A 21,264-nucleotide genomic window follows, 5' to 3' on the forward strand; every position below is an offset into this window, starting at 1 on the left:
TAGAGTATAGTAGTATACTGACCGTATAGTCTTCTAATGATTTTTCATGTTTTTTTTTTTTGTTTTTTTTTTTTATTTTTTTATAATATATAATAACTATTTTAATTTATTTAACAATTATTTAAATATTAAAATGCGGTTTACTGGTTTACGGTTTGGTTTGGTTTATAATTTTTGAAAAACCAAACCAAACCGCAAACCGTATTTTTTCAAACCGCAAACCAAACCAAACCGATAAAATGCGGTTTGGTCTGGTTTGGTTACGGTGTAGACCAAACTGTGTACAGCCCTAGTAATAGGTATTGAAGTAATTGGATTCCCATATTCCTTGACTTGAGTGCAGATTGTATATTCTATATTGAGTTTAGGCTGCTCAATACTCGATGTTGTCGATATTATAGCCCCTTTGTACTCTTTTGTTCTTGCTCAAACATGTTCTAATATTCATCACTCATCAATAATTTTCCGAAGGTAATTATATGATCTCATAATTGATCCTTATATTGTTATTAAATTCTCTTTGATAGGTTATATAAACCAATAGGGTCGTAATGGACCTATTTTTGTGTGTATAGAGAGAAGATCTTAACGAAATTTAATTCCAGAAAACTTATATCAATTAAACTAGTTGACATCCATAATAGTAAGAATTGGACGTAGTGAAGGAAAAAAATAAAGCGATGAAAATGCAGCCTGTTAACAGGATTTCAATTACTGTTCCAAGGAATTCACTAATACTAACTATTGATCACCCTACAATCCTTCCTAATTTCACCTTGATTTCCTGTCTTGACCCCTAGTCGACCAAGCCTAGTCATGGATGAAACGAAAATTCGTTCAAACAAACTACTATTTGAAGCAAATGCATTAACAACCCTTTTCGATTTTCTTGTACTATACAAGGCCTGATCCGAGGCAAGAAGACCTTTCCCTTGTTGAAGGTTCTTGTAGAACGAGTTGTCGAATTTTAGAGGAGAAGCAGGGTCTAAGGGAACAGCAACTCTAGGATCAACATCTCTTGGACAAGCCTTTTGAAGTTGCTTTGCATATCCTTGATTAAGTGTTGGATCAATGCTACTTTGGCTGTTGTAATTGTATATTCTCTTGGAGAATTGGCCGCAATGTGTAAACCCCAATGTATGTGCTCCTATATAACAACAACAAAGCTTTTAGTCCCAAAATGATTTGGGGTCGATTAACATGAATCAGCATATTAGACTCCAGGAATGAACATGGAAGGGGGGCACTATGACCATGATCATGAAGATCGATGGGGTAGGGGAGGGGGGAAACCAAATCCTAGTTACCCAACCTAAATCCAAACTGTTCCGAAATTACATGAATTGATTTGACCCAAATCGAAATGTGGACTGATACAAATAGAATATTGATTTATTTATTATGTCAGGCTAATTGACATTATAATCTAGCAGATTCAAACTTAAATTAAATGATACATCACTCAAATATGACTTAAATTGTACTAATTATTCTAATTTGAACACAGCCTAATTAACACGTTTGACACACCTATGATACATGTGGTTTTAAAATAGAATAAATTGTTGATTCAATTTTGATCCAAAATCCAAAGAGAAATCACCAAATGACACATAGCAAAAGCGGTTTAGTACCCATAGGCCATAGTATATTACAACAATACTAAAAAGGGTCAGTAAAACATGATTTTGAACTGATTATCATTACTTATGTATGTCAGATTACAATACTTTATAATTAAAAAAAGAAAGAAAAGTTCGAATTGTTTTATAAAGTACTACTACTCGTAATTTTTTAACAAGATATGTAATTTCTAAAACAAAATAATCAAGCTGACAAAACTTAATTTTCCATAAGAAATTAAGGGCGAATAATAATACTTCCACCTAAAACTTTGTAAGAAAATGATGATTAAGTAATAATGATTGTGAGGAGCAGAGTGAACCTGATAAAGCAATCAAGTCAACTTCAGAGAGGCCATGAGAAGCAAACATGTTTCTCAGTTGCTTATAGTTGAAATGAGCTTGAGGAAGATGACCTCCAACACTAGCTTTTGTTGATATCCTTCCATCTTTTCTTCCCAATTCCACACCATATTTTGGCCCTCCACTCTGTATCGGAAAATAAATAAGGTAAGGTCAAAATTGTGTGCATCTGAACCTCATCAAATGTCCTTTTTTTATTGAGATTGATGACTTCAAAATGATGTTGGACCACATGGTCATTAATGATTATTGTGCTATGTAAAAGAGGCTAAAATATAAGTACATGTACAAATAATGAATCATTTGACATACCAACAATATGACATCTCTAGTTGCCAAGGCCAATATATCAGCACAAGAAACCTTGTTCTTACACTCCGGTACACTTTCAACGGCCTCTTTCGCTCTAATCACGGTGTCAAAACCATCTCCGGCGAGTGAAAGATCATCCTCAGCGTCTTTCTCAGCATCTCCGGTACGTGATGCAAGTATTACAGAAGCATCACATCCCTATATATTTGTAACATGCAACCAAATCACACCACCACATTATTACACAATTTATAGTCACAAGTAGTAAACTACCTTCGTTACAGGTTATGTGCAACGATTTGACATAAAGCAGAAAAGGAAAATGTCTAATCGTTTCATATAACCTGTAACGGATGTAGTATATATAGTTTAAACAAATATATACTTGACCAAAACTATATAAATTTTGACAATAAACAAAACGGTAGGTCCAAAATGATATGGGTCGACTAACATGAATTATCATAAGGAATTTGTACCCAAAAAGCGTAAAAAAATGGGGAAAAAAAAATGGGAAAAAAGAGTACCTGGATGAAACAGTCATGGAAGAAGAGTCTAAGAGTGGCAGGACCAGTGACAAAAGTCTCTTGGAGCTTCTTCTTCACTGAATTCCGTACAATTGACTCAACATTTGGACAAGAATCGCGGTAGTAATCACGTTTTAATTGAGCAGAACATTGATTTGGAGATAGAATTAGGAGAAATAATAGAGTGGTTAATAGAAATATGATGCAATTAGTCACCATATTTGATGTTTCTTAAGCTTTTTTGTATACTTTCATAAATAAAATAGAATATATGATGATGAGTTACATATAAATGGGAGAAAGTTGATGAAATGAAACTATGAAAGTATTAAATGGAACAATATAATCTTAGAATTGTTGTTCTTCCATTAAGTATAAAAAGGATTTTATTTGATTCTTTTTTGGGGTTGTAAAGAAGTGCACTCAACAGAACATCCAAAGAATGAAATAAATTTGTTTTGTTTTATGAAAAGCTGTATAATGACAAAATGCAGGATGCTGGAGGAGCATGCACTGACAATTATACATTCATAAGAATTCCAATATATTGGTGGAAAATTATTGGCTAGTTTAGTTGGTAAAGTTTTAGAGATATATCATTATAAATTAATCTCATATGTATTGCTACTTTTTGTAAACCTCCATTGAAAAAGAAAAAGAAAAATAGTCAGAAAAAAGACAATTCCTCACTTGAAAATTAAGAAGATTCTCATAAAAACATTGAATAGCTTAGTTAACTAATGTAGTTTTAAAGAACGTTACACTTGTAATTAAATCTCGTCTATATTATTATTTTAGTGTCTTTTATGACTCTTTATACACACGAAAAAAAATATGGATAATGAAAATTCGAAAAAAGTGAAAGTTCTTTTTGGAAAAAATTATTCTTCCTCACATGAAAGGAAAGGATGTTCTCATAAAATTGATATTTTCTTCTGACGTTTTTTTTGGTGCTTATAATTGTTGATTTATGCTTAGTTGGAGCGGTGGATATTGTGGGCTTTTACAAGTTGTATACAGTTGGATCACTATAATAGAATACTTAGAAAAACAACTTACGAAAGATAATTTGGATTTTAGCATATTAAGTAGCATAAGAACACAAATGAAAACTGTTTGAAATACAGCAATATTTAATGACTTAGCTTGATTATACACATTATACGATTGTGATGGTTACTTTGTGTCTTACCCATTTGATAAAAGTATTGGTTTTAGATCAAAAGTTTGGATTTCCCCTTATTTATAATTTATATTTATATGGTACATTGGTATATTTCATTCTTATTTATGAATAAATAATTAAGGTCTATTCATATTAACTGAACTAGTTGAACTGAACTGAACTGAACTGAATTAAACTAAACTGAAATTGAGTTGAAGTGAGCACATCCTTATTCTCTCTGTCCCATAATACATGACACAATTAAATATTGCACACATGTCAATGTACTAATTTGACTTTATTTTTATATAATTAAATATTAATACTTATTATTTTTTCAAAATTATAGTATGAAACTTTATATTAAAACTTATCTAACAATATATTTCGTGATAAAATACAATTTTTATTATGTTAGTAAAAAATTATGGTCAAATCTAATGTATGATTAGTGAAAAAAAAGTTTAACTTCTAATGTGGGACGAAGAAACTCAGAGAGTATATGTTTTCGTTGGTTTTGTTTGGCAATTGGCTCATGCTTGTGGATTGTTTATTTCAATAGGTTTGTTTGTACTGTCCTCATGATCATTTTAACATGTTTAACTTGTTGTTTCACTATTGGTTGTTTAAAATCTCTCTTTATTCTACAATGTAGTTCTCTATTCCATTTTAGGTGTTTCGTGTAATTTTAATTTTTTATCTTTATTTTACATAACTTTATCCATAATACACCAACTTTTTTTTAACTTTCCCATATACAATACCCACCATTTCTCCAAATTTTTGTGCCATTATTAACTTTTCCTAAATAACATAATCCCATCTCCAAACCTTCACTAGTTGTTATTTGTTTTTTTAAAAAAAAACTTTTTCCATATATAAACTGCCTTTACTTTCAATAACATACTAGTTATATATGCACGCAATGTGTTTTGAATATTTACGAAGATAAACATCCAAATTATCTTCTTTGTCTTCATAGCTATTCAAAACAAGAAGAAAATTTTAATGACAAGAGAGTACTTAATAAATATTACTCACTGTGTTCCTTTTTATTTGTCCCATTGCATTGTTGTACAGTATACAATGCACAAGTTTTTGAACCAATATCTTCAACTATGCTAAAAAATTACAATACTTAAAAATTTGCAATGATACATCGAGACATATTTAACAAGACACTATATGGATATGTTATTTTTCTTTTATTTATTAAAGATTTTGTAAGCTTCTCTTATATTATATAAAGATTTCAAATGGGACAAACAAACAAAATAAAGATATTGTTTAAAGGGTACAAAATTACTATGTTCACTTCACCTTATTTTTGCTGAACTGAAATTATTTTTATTGAACTGAAATTATTTTTACTAATCTCTATTACTCCCTCTGTTTTTAAATACTTGCTCCATTTCTTCATGCGCAGAGTTCTAGGAGAAACTAGTGAGTAGCCCGAGCGTTGCCCCGGGTTACTACTTTTATAGTTGTGCAATTGCTAATTTTAAGAGCATCTAATAGTGTGTATGTAGTATATGTCTTCAATACTTTATAATATAATATTATATATTATGCAAGGTTAAAGCATATTTGACAATTAGCCTACATGGTTAAACAATAACCTTTCTTCTAATAGGTCAGGTGTTCGAACCTTCTCATCCAATATAGTTGAGACAATATGGAGAAAATATGAAACTAATAATATATGATCATGGTGGGTCCACTAGGTGATAAAAATTAATTTAATATTGTAAAAGGCTTTTCAAATAACGAAATGGAGCAAGTACTTTAAAAACGACCGAAAAAGGAAAGTTGAGCAATAATTTTTTATTGAATATTATGTAGTATTTTTTTTAAGGTGAACTAAACGGGACTTACACGACCAAAGACAAAAGCCAGTGTGAGTAGCTTATTAATTTAGCTTCTAAGCCAACCAAAAAATGATTAACCAAACATTTTTTAAGACTGTTTTGCCACATGATAAAACTAAATGACAAATAAAAGTCAGTTACCATTCTTACCAAACATGGCTCTAAAATGTGAAAGTAACATTTCTTAATTTTGTTAGCAAAAGTTAGCATTGTATAAAATTTCTATTCATATTTCTTTTTCCCTTTCTTTTCTTCTGATATGATCATAAACTCAGATGGTGTATTTATTGCAAGGCCTTGAGGCCAAACCTGTCTCTGAGGCCAGTATGAGTGAAGTTTAGTCTTTTACCAAAATTTTGGTAATACTCTGGAATCAGAGGGAATAGTAGGGTAAAATCTGGCATCATAGTGTAAACTGTATCAAATTTTACAAAAATAATTCGTACCAAATATTTGTGTATACCGTATATTGACCCTGAAAGTTTACCAATCCTTATGATAGGAGAAGAGAGAAGAACATAATAAGCACATTGTTTTAATATGACAGCTCTGGTTTTTAATGTGTAAAATCGGCCAATGGTACACATTTTGATAAAGAGATTAGACCAAGTAAGCTTACAATTTAGCTGAAGTAACTTAAAAACATCAATAACAACACGTCTCGGTGTTAAACTGTATTGGCCGGTTGAAAGTTTACCTATTCTAATCACCTCATCAGAATTCCAGTTTCAAGGTAGGATGGTTATGGATAAAACAGTTGTAATCCTAAAATAGTTGCACAAAAACATACGAAGTATAATATATCTAAGAGGTTTTTATCCCAATATTATATGGTTATAGATAATATGTGAAGGAAATTAAAATTCTAAGAAACTCAGGCAATCATGCAACAAAGTATCAAATACACAAAATGAACAGTTTCAAAACCATGCGAATGAACTAAACATGACAGTAAAAATCAAGAGATCAGAAACAATCGGATAAACAGCAGTTTTGTTTTCTACAGCCAGGGAATTTCAAATTGTTGTATTACACAATACAGATAATGCAATAACCATATTAAAGAGTTGAAATAAAATTGATGTATATCCACAATCATCTCCCCCCCCCCCCCCCCCCCAAAACAAAAAAAAAACACACACACACACTAATTAACTGAAACAAAAGGCCAATAGCGTTACTTGCGCGGAGAAGTTGAAATTTTCTATAAAAGACTATACAGAGCAGCGCATTGGACATAATTTTGCCTACAAAGGACTAGTGTGGCTCTACCTTTCTAAATCTCGATCAATTGATATCTACGAAGAAAATATCTGCTGGAGTGCAGGTGGCAAGTTCAACACAATTTCTGCAAAAGCTGAATAAAACAATAGTCAGGAAAAACATAGTCCTAACAGAATGCCAATAGCAAGATTTATACACCACCCTTCATTCCAAATAAACTGCAACTTTTGTCAAAAATTAACATTAATATAGATATAAAATTATTTTTTTGAAAAAAGAACTGCAACTTTTCCTTCTTAGCGGGTTCCACAAATATTGAAACCTTACTGTTTGGAAAAAATTGTCACGCGTATTATTTTGGGAAATCTGGAAAAAATTCACAATTCCTAATATAATAACAGATTATTGTTATAATTTACACATACCCCTATTTAGTTGGAGTGATGAAGAGAAGATAGAAAGAGGACATTTTGAAAATTTTAAATCGGTGAAATCATGGGAATCCTTCATTAAGGGTTGAAAGTTTGAAACAAAGAGAACATTTCAATTCAGAAGGGACTGAGTAGCTAGCTACTAGCCTACTAGTAGCATATCTTTAATTCAGATATATGAAGATTGTGAAAACATAATTATCTGTCGACCAGCTCAAACTGAAAGTTGTTCAGTTCAAAATCCAAAATATTACCTTCGGGTAAACTAAAAATCCGCAGGGCATCTTCTGCATAAGATAGACGCATGGGAATAAGATGATTTGGCAATGCTCCATTTCCCTTTCTGCTCATTGGACCCTTCTTAGATGAGTGCAATGGCCAAGCCATGACTCTGACTCGAGTTGGAAGGACAGACACCAAATCTGCATATTTAAGACTGATGGTGATCCTGGTGCTGAGAGGAAATTCACAACCATAATATAGTAGTCAGAACATAAATTACATGGCAAGACAACAGCAATCCCATGATTATTCATATGCATACAATAGCTTAGCATAGTCAAATAGTTAAATTCAGACTATTTAAGTTGACGAGAAACAATAACTCATGAGGTCCAACATTCAGCTGTTATAAAGACCACCCAACAGCCATAAAACAGAAAACGCGCACCCCCCCCCCCCCCCCCCCACCCTTCCTCCCAAAAAAAAAAAAAAAAAAACACTTTTTTGGTAAAATTGCACATACACTTAGAAATCATGCACCTTCAAACACAGCTACAAAAAAAACTAGGCATTAGTTGTCTACAAAGAAGTATCTGAATCAAACTCCCCCTCATCCACAGTCCATCCTAACAGCAATAAATGTGTGATGCAACAACTCACTAAGTCACCAAAGGAACTCAAAATAACATAATGTACTTACCTTTCAAAATCCTCCAGCACAAATTCGATCATATGATAAGGCAGACTATGATAAAGATCTCCAATTTGATTCTCATATAACTCTTTCATAACACGAACCTGTGTGACAAATTCAGAACACCATCATAATCATCAGTACATAGGACCATATTACAATTCTGAACAAAACAATTTTCCTAAAAAGGATACACTGGCATAAATTCATACAGCTAAAATACACTCATAGTCTCATACAAGCAAATCACCCCCACCTCCCTTCTTCTCAGTTCTCACCTAGCACCAAAATAAGGCAGTAGAGTAAGTGTGAGGAAGGTGAAACAGAATTAAAATTGTCTTCTTTAATCTATTCAGCAATCAGCTTAAAAACTTGATTTTCTCCATCATCTTTTACTTCCATGTATCTCTGCGAGCAAAAGCTTTGCTTTTTTCCATCATTGGATGAAACATACAAGAAGAGGATTGATTATCAGATCCATTACTTTGGATATTTACAACTAAGGCTATATTCTTTTCAACTAAAATAAGGTGATATAATAAATGAACTGAATTTTTCAAGGTCTGGTCAGATGTGATTTCCTGGTCTAATTGAACTTGACCATATCTTTAAGATAAATTTAAAATTATAAAATAAATAAATAAAATTAACTAAATAAATAACCATAATCACATGGAATCTAATTTCAATGTATAGTTCCAACCATATTTATTTATCACTACTATTATAAATTAATTAAATATTTCTTATATAAGTAACCAATGAACTTATATAAAAAGTGCCAAAAACCAACAAACAATATACTTCGTTAATAAGTAAACATAATTAAGGTAAAGAAAACATAGAACACAGCCTTTTTTTTTTCTCATGTAACCAAAGAACAAATTAAAAGTGCCTAGCTTCATAGCACAAAAATCCTCATACGTTTCTCACTTAAAGTTCCTCCCCTTGTAGTTTGGTGGTCCATTGGTCCATGGTAAACCCACAACTCTTACATATGAATCCAATCTGTTTACAAGTTAAACTAGATCTAAAAAATAGACACATGAGAAAATTACTTACCAAAGCATATAATCACCTATTTTCACCCCCAACATTTTGTGATTTTATATTCCACCCAATCAATCTTTTGACATTTTTTCGGTTAACAATAATGGAGAGGTACAATATACAAATTATGATATTTATCACTCATCAAAAGGTGCCACTTGAGGCATCAAATAAAAAAGTGATAATCTGTGCAAGGATAAAATAATCTTCCCAATAGTATATTTCAAACTGATTGCCCTAGATAACAATTTTTCCTCGGTGCATTTGATCCACTACACAAAAATCTATTCTTGTTGGCTGTTCTCTACTTGACCCAATCTTTGTTAAAAGTAAATTATTACAGTTTTTAACAGTGCAGGCCTAGAATGAGGGATGAGAGATCCAGAAAAGGAGACTGAGATGTTATGGTCTTTCCATCTGTCCAAGGTTACTGAAGTACGTGTACCTACCAGAGCAAGGAAGTTGACACTGATACCATAGGTATTACCAATGAAATTCCAGGATATTACATGAGATACCCATTCAACCAAGAACATAACAATAATCTGACTGAAATTTTGCAAAATCACTTTCACTAAAGAATTTCAATTTCAGTTACAAAGATTTGAAGGAAGAGGAAGGAAAAGTGGGAGATGATGTCGATGCAAGAGAAAATGAGGTTTCAGAAAAAGGCAAGGAGAAAATAAAAAATTAGAGGACTTCTTTGTTCCCCATGCTCTTCATTGCTCATAAACAATGAGATAACGTTGCTGAACTGCAATATGTCTTATCTATCACTCCTCACTCCTCAACCCACCCAGCTTACAATTCAGCTTTTAGAAATTGATTTTTACCAAAAAAAAAATAAAAAATAAAAAAAATAATAAAAAATAAAAAAAATCCATTACAGGATTAATCAACAGATGGTTGAGGCAGAGAGGTTTCAAATTCAGGTCTTGTGTGCATGTAGACCTCCTTAGAAAATAACAATTCACCTATCCATAAAAGGACCATCAGGTAAAGACTAAAGAGTCACCAACCATCCAAGATACAACCCTCAGCAAACATGAGATAGCACTTGTTTAGCTCCCCCTATGACAAACTCCAGAACTCAAACTCTCAGACAAATGTCGATGATTTTACTATTCGATTTTACACAGAAGCTTTTATTATATATATTGTCCCACATATCTTGTGTCCTGCACATCATATCAATCATTTTTTCAATCTCACATCTACAAGACTTCCATGATCCAAGAAACTCCCCCCAAAAAAAAAAAAAAAAAAAAAAAAACATCAGGAGGAATTTACACCATAAAGGAAAGGCAAGGCAGTGAACATCTTATGCTTTGTCTACAACTTCCAATATGGGATCCATAAAAAAAAAGAATCACTAAAGAGTGTAGCTATTCATACCAGAATTCATTAAAGGAATTATAGCAGTGGCAAGGATGATATAATAGACATAATTTGTTGATTACGAAAGAAGAGGAAAAAGATATGGCTTAATTAAGAAATCTAAACCAGCAGCATAGTATATCATAATCAGACTTCTAAATCAGGAGACACCAGGAAAACAAGGTAAATTTACCTGCTCCCGCCTATCCACATATGCCTGCAACAGTTCTCCAACATGATCTATAAATTTCTGAAACAGGATATACACAAATCTTCTCAGAAGAGGCAGATAAGGTATGGATTTACAAAGCAAATACACAAGGGTAAGGTAACTAACCTCACCATTGCATTGGATGAGAGAAGATCATTTTCAGCTTCTCGTATTGGCAGAAAGAAAGGAATGGTGTGTTCCAAAACAGTCATCTTCTCCAGAAATGACTTGCTCTCTAGCACACAATGATACAGTTCACATGGCTCTCCTGCACATAACGAATATAGTATGGTGAAACAATATCTAAAAGTACATGCAAGTTTAATTTACAGCAAGCCAGCAACCATTCAAAATCCTTCAACATTCTTATGAGGTCTAGGCACAAGGCAAGAATTAAATATGCAACCAAGGCAAAGCAAGGTGCAGATACCTTTGATAACATATATATGCACTCAGATAAACAAAACATACTTCCTCCGTTCTGTTAATATTGCAACAAGGAGGAAATTACGCATCTCAAAACACATTTTATATGCTAAATATCTATAATTGTGTAAGAGTAAAAATTATAAAAAGTTGATATTGTGAAAGTATTAAATGAGACGAATCTAACAAGATCCCACTTGACTATATTTTGCTTAACGTATAACTCATATTATATGGTCAAACAAGAGTGATGAATAGTGCAAAAAGTCCATTGTTGCAATATTAATAGAACGGAGGAAGTATCACTTACGTAGTAATAAAAAAATTTAAAAATAAAAAAAAAAATAAAAATAATAATAAAAAAAAAAAAAAAAAAAAACTAAAACTAAAACATGAGACAGTTATAGTTATTAAAAAAAAATGCTTCTTAAAACCACGTACTACCTAAAAGGCTAACATACCAGGAATTCAAGATGATGTTCAATTTATAGAATAAAAAACTTTAAGAATATCATAATTCTAAAAATGAACATATGTGCAAATGAGGAAGATGATCTAATAAATTAGATAATAATAAAACATTAGCCCTATACAAACTTTCAGGATTCAGCAAGGAAAAAGACTTCTAGCCACCTTGCATTCAATAGGCTTTTCCATTGACAAGATTTTTGTCCTGATATATGCGACATTATGATCCGTATAGATCTTATCCAAATACAGTAGCTCGCCTTCTGAAGTGTTTTGTGTCCAATAATAGATCACATCCACTACTCCGTCCCTTGATTTTACAAATACCTATTTGAAATTTCCCTACTAACTTACAACATACCGTTTTCGGTAAGATTTTTTCTCTACTTTTCATCTAAAATGAGGCCCTACACCAAGGCACCCACTTTTCTCTCTATATTTTTCAATTTCTTCAAACTGCGAGCTATTTCACTATGTTACAATATGTATGGGACAAAGGGAGTGCTTACTTTAAGCATGAAATTCAGAATATTTTACCAGATAAATTGCACTTTGGTTATCACCATAACTGTCCTACTGCTTGCTATGTACCATTCTCATAAACTCTTTAGAGGGCATTTGAAATGTAGATTTTAGGGTATGGGTCTAATGTTTGTTATGTACCATTCTCTTAAACTCTTAAACCCATATCTAATGTTTGTTTAAGAAAATTTCTATTTCTAAGCCCATGCCTCAAACCCACAAGGTATGTGGCACCTCGAGGTATCAAATAAAAAGAACAAATTCATTCCCTAACAACAACCAAAAACAAGGTATTAAAAATTGAGTTCCAACCCCATACCACCTTGCTACCACTTTGTGAACCCCCTTACAAGTTTGCTTCTTTAATTTGATAAACCAACCAAATACAAGAACTTTGATGCCATTGTAAAGCTCCCCCAACAAACATTATCATGTTATGCAATACAAATTGCAAGAATTAGAATCAGTTACCATATCTCACTGATCCCCTTATGTCACGATATCAGAGCTCTAGAAGTGTATTGCTTTCTCAAAAACAGTTTTTAGAAAAAAAAAAAAAAAAAAAAAAAAAAAATAGGTAAAAAACATGAGAAATGCACTCTCCATGTACAGATTATCTTACCACTACACTATGTACAGTGCAACTTACTTAAGTTGATACGAGCTTATTTCTGAAATAATCAAATTAGATGTGAACTGATCTTGTATTTTTATTTGCATTTAGTTTATGTTAAATATCTTTAAATTTGATATCAAACTTTATGAAAATTTCACATCTGGAAAGTACATATTAATATGAATCTACTGGCATCTCATTGGATATGATTTAATTTTACGGATAAGTGTACAAATAAGGTCAAAGTTTGGTGAAACTAAAAAATCTGATCAAATCAGAAAATTATAGATCAAAACTGAACATAACCTAAATTGACTCTTAGGAATTTTGTCGAAAAGATATCTAGATAAAGGAATCCCACACATCAGATTACCAAGTAACAATCCTGCCCTAAGACCCAAAGGATAAAAAGAAAAAAGAGAAGAAGATCAAATTAAATGAAGCTTCTTAAAAACAGGAACTTCATGTGTTAGATACCAAGAGTAATGGCAGTAACCAATTTAGATGCAATGCTATGCTGCTCTGGCTATCTTTATGGATTAGAATAAATTAGATGCAAGATTTAACCAACTTTATGAGCCACTGAGCAGGAGCTACACCACTCTGACCTTCATCCTCTTTTGTACAGGAGCAGAAATGCTTAAAGATGTAATTATCCAGATCAAAACTCAAGCAATACACTTCAGTGATCCTCTGGTCTGTATTTCACGAAGGAAGCAAAACACAAGCAAGCAACACAGCTACTCAGCATAATACCTAATACAGGTAGGGTATGAAGAGATGTGGCCACATGAAGCTCATCTTGAACAGATTTTTAGTTGAAGAATTGATTCAAAGAGACCAACAGGAACCATAAGCACGCACCAGATTAAAAAGCCAAAAGAAGCAAAGCAGACCATAGAGCAACGACACCTCCAGCTGATATATTATATAAGAGCCAATGTCTAAAAGCTTCACTTTTGAGGTCTGGTTTGATTAACAAGAATGAGTAACTGAAAAGGGTGAAGCAAACATAGCCCAAGTCTGCCAAACAAATTAAGTAATTGCATATAAAGTACTGTTGTGTCAGTGTGTTACTATTTCTCATCCATTATTGACAAAACTATCAAAATCACCAACGCCAAGGGCATTTGTTCAATCACATGAGTCACAATAGATTCAAAACTGGGTACAAAATGTAACAAGTAATATTTCACGGTGATAACAAACAGCATCAAGGACTTTTAAATTACCAGCAAACGATGTTTCATACTGTATACCAATCCTTGCACCTTCCAAACAACATATAACCTGTACAACGAGTAAATTAAGATTTACTATATAGTATTGACATTAAATCAGACACCTCACCAAGAAAAAAGCTGAAAATATCAACTAAAAAGACTAGCTCAAAATTTGCTGAAATTTGGATTATAATTATAATTTTGACATGACATCCACCCAATTGTCATTCTACAGCATAATCATATAATATGCATATGCATTCATTAGTCAAGAACATAAAGTTCAATTGATGTAAATGCTGTGTCGTATAGTCAATGTATACATTAACCTAAATAATAGAACTTCCAAACCACTTAGATTTCAAACAATGCAATACTCAAGATGAGGGTTTTGCGCCCTGCATGTTGAAGCCACCATTTCTAGGATCAGATCCCCCCATTGTGCCCACTCACTTCGGTATTTTGTGGAATCAGGAATCACAAGAATATTCCATGCAAAAGAACAATTATCTAACTTAATAATTCAGAAAGCCAAAGATGTATGGTAGTAAAAGAATTAAGTTCCATATGAAGTGAGAGTTCCATAAGAACAGCATAAGGTCACTGTAGTAGTATTTTATCCAAAATCAAAACATGTTAACACCAAGTTTAGCAGATCATGACCCATTTCTAAAAGGCAGATTTTAATACTTTTCTGCTGCTATTAAAATACTTGAAAAATACTCTATTGGTCTTGAAATCACGAGAAAATTTCCATGCAGTGATACTAACACATAATAGTCAACATTACTTTGAGATATACTTGGTTCCATCAAGACTCTTACCATTGACACTGTTCTTACAATTTGGACTATATGTGATATTACCTTACTTCCCACCCTATAAGTGATTTTTTCGAGCAAGGGAGAGTCTAGCTCCATATTGGAATCCCCTGATGTTGCCTTCCTATCTGCCTCCATGTGAACCTAACACGGGAAAAAAAATAATAAAATAAAAACAAAAAAACCAATAACCTCAACCAATTGCAAGTATGTGACAGAGAGTGAGGTGAAACATTAAAACAAAAAAGTTCATTATTTGACATACAAATAAATAGATAAAAACTTTACAGAACGATACAAAAACATGAATCCACATGGCATACCCTCTCTCTTATTGTCGCTAACAGTCCATCATTCCAATCTTCACCTTCCAGATAGATCTCTGCAATACAATACAAAACATAGGAGTATATGACAAATGGAAAAAGATACATTAAACAAACATAGGTGTCTATGAAAAGAAGGAAAAGTGCATAATCTTATACAGAGTACCATTTAACTTCCTTAAATTAGAAATGAGAGACAAGGAAGTGTTAGCAGTCATAATTTAGCAATATGTGACAGCATGACGTACTAAAGGCATGGGACAAAGTGAAGGTGTACAGGCGTACAGCGAATAAATGATGTCACGATTTAAAATTGTAAAGAACATTTCTTAACAGCTCGTCAAACACTTATGAATGTAATCATTGGTAAAAGAGAGTGAGCAAGCTCAACAAACATATTATACGTAATTCTATGCCTATGCCAAGTTCTATGATAAGCGTGTAACTGACAGAAAGACACCAAATTCCCACAGACTTATTATGAACCAAATACCTTGAGTTTGAGAAGCTAGTGCAGCTTCAAATTCTTTTTGCAAACGATCAAAAACCATTTTGTCAGAATCCCTACAAGACAATCAAAAACTCCAGTTAGAAGCTATTTTTACATAACAAAATTATCAACAAAAGATTGTCAAATCCAATCAACCAGCTAAACCATTCCCTCTGTCCCAATATGTTTACACAGAAATCTGAAGAACTGAGAATCACACAACTTACTACTTATGTTAACTTTTTTGCGATATACAGCAAATGTTATTGGCTTATTGCAGATGAAATATATTATAGTATGAACAATAGAATAACAATTTGCTATGATTGTAATCAAATACTCCGCTAGCTAGTAGCCAAAACATTCATGTAAAGTAGTTATCCTCTGTAATAGGCCAACTAGTGGCTTTAAGAGGAACATATTACGCAAGTCTTTACACAAACTGTATGATGTTATTTGGTACGTCTTACTGTAAAAACTCTAGGCGCACATCTCACATATAGTTACATACAAGTGTTTGCATAGAACAGTGATTTTCTTTAAAACATCAAGGAGTGCCATGATGAAAACTAGTTGCATTTAGATTTAATTACAATCAGACAGCATAAAACTCACCCCAAATAGCACTCACCCCAGATGTTGGCATACGAGACGTGAACTAATAAAGTAAAAGTTTTTATTGACAATTATGAAGCTAATATCCTCTGAAAAATTAAACAGTAATATATGATGCCATGAAAGAATGAATCCATTTTTCCAATTATTTGATCAAATACTAGTCATTTATAATAAAGGAGCAGTGGAGCACAAAAGTTAACAACAAAATTTAGAGAATGACATAATTTGAAGCTTGTTTTCATTGCACAAAACCTCCAATTAAGTTCTTAACCATCTATCCCCATTCAAAGGTAATCGAAATCGAAAAATTCATACCTCGAAAGACGCTCTGTCAATTCAGCATGCCTTTTCATGACATTTCTAACTGTAACAATGCCAAAAACTACTTCAAAATTCATACATTTCATCAATCATAAACAAAATTGAGTTTAAATTACAGAAAATTACATCTAGCTTTGATCGTATCAAGCCGAATATCTTCATCATGAATAAAATTCTGCAAATAAAAATTCAAATAAAATTCAGCAAGAAAAACACCCAAATTGAAAGAATTAGGGGAAAGCAAGCTCAGTGCAACGACGGAAGTTACCGATTCTCCCATTGAATAAGGGTTTTGATCGACCATAATTAGGGTTTCCTTGACCTAAATTAGAGGAATTCTGGAGATGCAGGGGTTTTCAATTAGGGATTTGAAAAAACCAAATTAGGGCTGAGCTCAGCTCTGCTATTTGTTAATTGCTCAATCAAGGAGGGTAGGAGATTTGGATTTGGAGGTAAATCACAATTATTTTGGAAATTTGTGATCCACTAAATCAATTACTTCAAAATTGTTTATATCCAAACCAAAAAAAAAATAGTGTTGAACAAGTTCGATCTAAACTCGATAACATTTGGTAAGTTAGTAAGAAGCTTAAATAGGGAAATTCCCAATGATATATTAGTACATCCTTGGTATTGAATTTTTCCATTGATATCAATATACCACCACTAGATTTCAGTTTGATAAAATTATTTTCAGTTTAATAAAAAATAATTCCTTTAGTAAAAATAATGCAATTGCAACTAGATTTTGACTCTCTAAGCTAATTGAGTAATTGGCGTGATTAGTTAGTTAAGTTAAAATTAGTAACTTTCCCGTCAAAAAAAAAATTAAATTAAATTAAAAAAATAGTAACTTCGAATTAGAGGAGTTTAGAAGGTGTTTGTTTGGAGGATAGGGATAAAAGGAAGGAGATTTAGGGGTCGTTTGGTTCGCACAGGGTAATCGGAATGGAATGAACAAAGTGAAAGACAAGGAATGGAATGAAATTACCTAATAAAATTATGTATGATGTTTGTTTTACAACAAAGAGAATGAGCCCCACCACCACACCACCACCACACAGCCACCTACACTTTCACTCCCCACCGTTTCCAGCCACCACCCAGCCACCAAACCCCTCGCCGCTGCTCCTTCACCGTGCGCCTCCCTTCGCCGGCCGTCCCCGCCCCTCGCAAATCCTCCCTCAGCCCTGTAAAACTTACCTCAACCACGAATGAACCCTAGAAACCATTCTCCCTCACCATAAAAACCGTCGACACCCCTTCCCCCACCCTCGTAGCCCTAGCGCCTAGGGTTTCGAGGGTGGTGGGAGAGGCGACTGACGATTTTAAGGGGAGGGAGAAGAGTTTTTAGGGTTTTGCGGTGGTTATGGGACGTTTTATGGGGGAGGGACAGATTTGCGGGGAGAGGGGAAGGGCAGCGACGGGAAGGGGCGGGGCTTTGGGAGGGCTAGGCGGCGGTTTAACGGCGATAGGGAGGGATGGGTGGGTGGTGGTGGTTATTTTTGCGGGGGTTGTGGTTGTTTTTGCGGGGGAGGGGAGGGCGGCGAGGATCGGGGGTGGGGCAGCGGTGGTCGGGGTAGGGTCGGCGTGTAATCCCCCGTATTTTTAAATATTTTATAAATGAAATTTTATTTTATTTATAATATTTATTTGTACTTTTCCGGAATTTAATTACAAAAGTTTCAAATTATTAATATTGGTCAAAAAATTATTTTAGCACAAACTATTTTATGAACCTATGTTCTACAATTCATGATCATACAAACAAAGCCTAGTCTATTTCATTTACCTAATTGGCCCAATAATTTTATGAGGCCCAATCTTCTTACTTACCCTACAACATTCTCTCCTATAAATACCCCATTAATCCCCAAAAATTTCCCACACCAAAAGGTTAGTCTTATTTTCTCTCTCCTTTGTTTTATTAATTTGTATAATTATAATTATTGATTTATGGATTTTGATTTTATTGTTTGAAAGTAATTTAATTAGTGATCAAGTTGTATTTTGATGACTAAACTTTATAATTTCAGATTTTATAAGTATCATAATTTTCAGATTTTGTAAATTTTATAACCTACGGTTTTTAATTATTGAAAATCATGATTTTAGGGTTTTTATGAACACTTGATTTAGGGCTTTTATAGTAATGATGTTTTGAAATTTTGGTGATTATAACTAATGATTAGTTTAACTTAATTCCAGATTATTTTGAACATGTAAATTCGTGTTTTAGTTTTTAGATTTTCGTTCGTTAATATTAATCCCGTTTTAATCCCGATCAGATTCTGAACTCGTCCGATTTTGATGAAAAAATAGTGTTTTCCATGTGGAAACAATGTTTTAAAAAAGACTCACTACATTTGGTAGTGAGCACCACCTTCTCGTGGCCAAATTCAGCCTCTAAATATGATTTTCGGGCAGTTTTTGATTTTAACGAAGTTTTTTTTTTTTACTTAAAATATTATCCTTGAGTTTGATTAATAAAATTAATTATGTTTAAAGTTAATTAAACATAAATATATGTTTTTATTGAAGTTTTAAGTGTTGGAAATAGTTTCTAAGTACTACTTTTAATGTTTTATAAAGAGGGTTTAATCACCCATTAAAAAGGGAGATTTTTAGGGGTTTTTATATAATTTTCAGATTTTTATTAGACTTTGAACTTGCTGTAATTTCATGTATAAGAGTGTATTTTAAGGTTTTTATGAAGAAAATTTAAAGAACTATATATAAGCCTTTAATTTTAACTAAAGGGAAGGTTTAAAGTGTTGTTTGATTTGGATTTTGAAGGTTTTAAAGTAAGTTAGTATTGCTGTAAATTTGATTGATTGGGTATTGATTGAGATGTTATTATTTGGCTTAGGAGAGGAGTTTATTGAAGGTGATTTCTAGTTAGTAAAGTGGCATACCAATTCGTTTGCTCAAGGTACGTACAAGTTACGAAACCTTTCTTTTAGGTGCATGTTTAAGAACGACGGATCGAGAACTTAGTATCATGTATAGGGATGACTGAGTTAAATTGTTTGGTTATACATTGTGAATTTCGTATAACGTGCACTATTTTATATTGCAAGTATTATTTGTGCTCTAATTATGCAAGGTGCGCTTAGAGGCAAAGGTATATTATTGGTGTAATGATTAATTTATTACTCATTCATGATTATGCAAGCAGGATGAGTAAAGGAAGAATTTAAGTCTTCTAAGACGAGGTTAAGGTTTTGGGGTGCCTTATGCACTCAAGGTGTTTATACACCGAGGTAGTAAAGGAATAAATAATAAATGTTGCTTGCCACTAATAAATCAAGAATTGAAATTGAAAAGTTGTTTTACTTTATTGAATTGATATTGGATTGATTGTATTGTTATGCATATGAGTCATCACCAAGTCTAAACCTGTAAATCACGTAAAGTGCAAGATGGATGAGCAATAAAACTCTGGATTGGTGCACTTCTGGAGTAATGACAATCAGGGGTTGGGGTACATGGGGTATTAGCCGTGTACTTTTCTCGAGGCCGTCTGATCTACGAGTCTCTTATTTCAAATATTTTTCAAAACTAGGAGTTAGGTGTGATCTCATACTAACTACGGTCACGGAGTCGCGCCCGTGGTCGTTGGATGTTTATTGATGTTTCCGAAAGGAGGCATGGGGTTTTTCTTTTATTGATGTTCCAAATGGAGCATGGGTTGGACAACCTTGTCTATTGCGTAATCCAATGAATAAAAATAATGATTTACCTATTAATAATTAATGGAGTCTTAGTAATATAAATAGTTGAGTCGTGTGTTGAGTCTATAATTTAATGATGCATGATGATTGATTATTAGTAGCATGTTATGGATTTCTTAATTTATTTTGCAGCTTGTATGTACTCAGCTTTGCTGATTGCGTGCTTTGTGTGTCTTTCTTTGGTCATGGCCTTCGCCTTTCAATGACCCTGTGACGATCCAATTTTTACACTTGTAATATTGGGGAGCAGAATTACCACAGGTTCTTACACATGCAGCATTCATCAGGGTTGTGGGATCTTGAGTAGAGAGTTGATTGTTTGCATTTTATTTCTTTTGCAAGTTTGAATTTATTTTAATTCGATTTTATTTGACACTAATTCTTCTGGGTTTGAATTTATTCGAACACTGGAATTAATCACTTACTACTTTTATTGGGTTTTGAATAAGGGCCTTAATGGTTCCAAGTTGTATGACTTAATTTGGTTTCATTCGTTGGTTTTGAAACTTATTTATAACTGATTTAGTTTTTCCGCTGCTATTTTCTGATAAAGCCTTAACGTTTGAACACGTGGCGGTAGCACGCCAGTAATTCTCTTGAATGTTGTTCAGGGTCCTCACAAGTTTAAAGAGA

General features: G+C 32.9%; 2 protein-coding genes across 5 annotated transcripts; both read right to left on the minus strand.

The window, feature by feature from the left end:
* Positions 1-635: 635 nt before the first annotated feature.
* Positions 636-3,279, minus strand: LOC145642023 (peroxidase 45-like). The gene is made up of 4 exons (XM_081693082.1): positions 2,825-3,279; positions 2,298-2,495; positions 1,946-2,111; positions 636-1,147 (listed from the first exon to the last, which is right to left on the minus strand). The coding sequence occupies exons 1-4, from the start codon at positions 3,041-3,043 to the stop codon at positions 738-740; spliced, it is 993 nt and encodes a 330-aa protein (XP_081549208.1). The 5' UTR covers positions 3,044-3,279; the 3' UTR covers positions 636-737.
* Positions 3,280-6,980: 3,701 nt separating this feature from the next.
* Positions 6,981-17,437, minus strand: LOC145556299 (uncharacterized). Of its 4 annotated transcripts, none has more exons than XR_014091829.1 (12): positions 17,166-17,437; positions 17,024-17,072; positions 16,892-16,940; positions 15,962-16,032; positions 15,466-15,524; positions 15,188-15,286; positions 14,331-14,388; positions 11,198-11,334; positions 11,049-11,105; positions 8,435-8,532; positions 7,767-7,934; positions 6,981-7,205 (listed from the first exon to the last, which is right to left on the minus strand). XR_014091829.1 is itself a non-coding variant. In XM_081617951.1 (12 exons), exons 1-12 carry the CDS (start codon positions 17,199-17,201, stop codon positions 7,156-7,158), a joined length of 963 nt encoding a protein of 320 aa, XP_081474077.1. In that variant the 5' UTR covers positions 17,202-17,437; the 3' UTR covers positions 6,981-7,155. The 4 variants fall into 4 exon arrangements, 2 of the variants coding, with proteins under 2 accessions (XP_081474077.1, XP_081474076.1); XR_014091828.1 differs by having other exon boundaries at positions 6,981-7,214; positions 17,166-17,436; XM_081617951.1 differs by having other exon boundaries at positions 7,767-7,966.
* Positions 17,438-21,264: the final 3,827 nt, after the last annotated feature.

This window comes from Chenopodium album, chromosome 8, assembly GCF_948465745.1.
Source record: "Chenopodium album chromosome 8, dcCheAlbu1.1, whole genome shotgun sequence".
NCBI lineage: Eukaryota > Viridiplantae > Streptophyta > Magnoliopsida > Caryophyllales > Amaranthaceae > Chenopodium > Chenopodium album.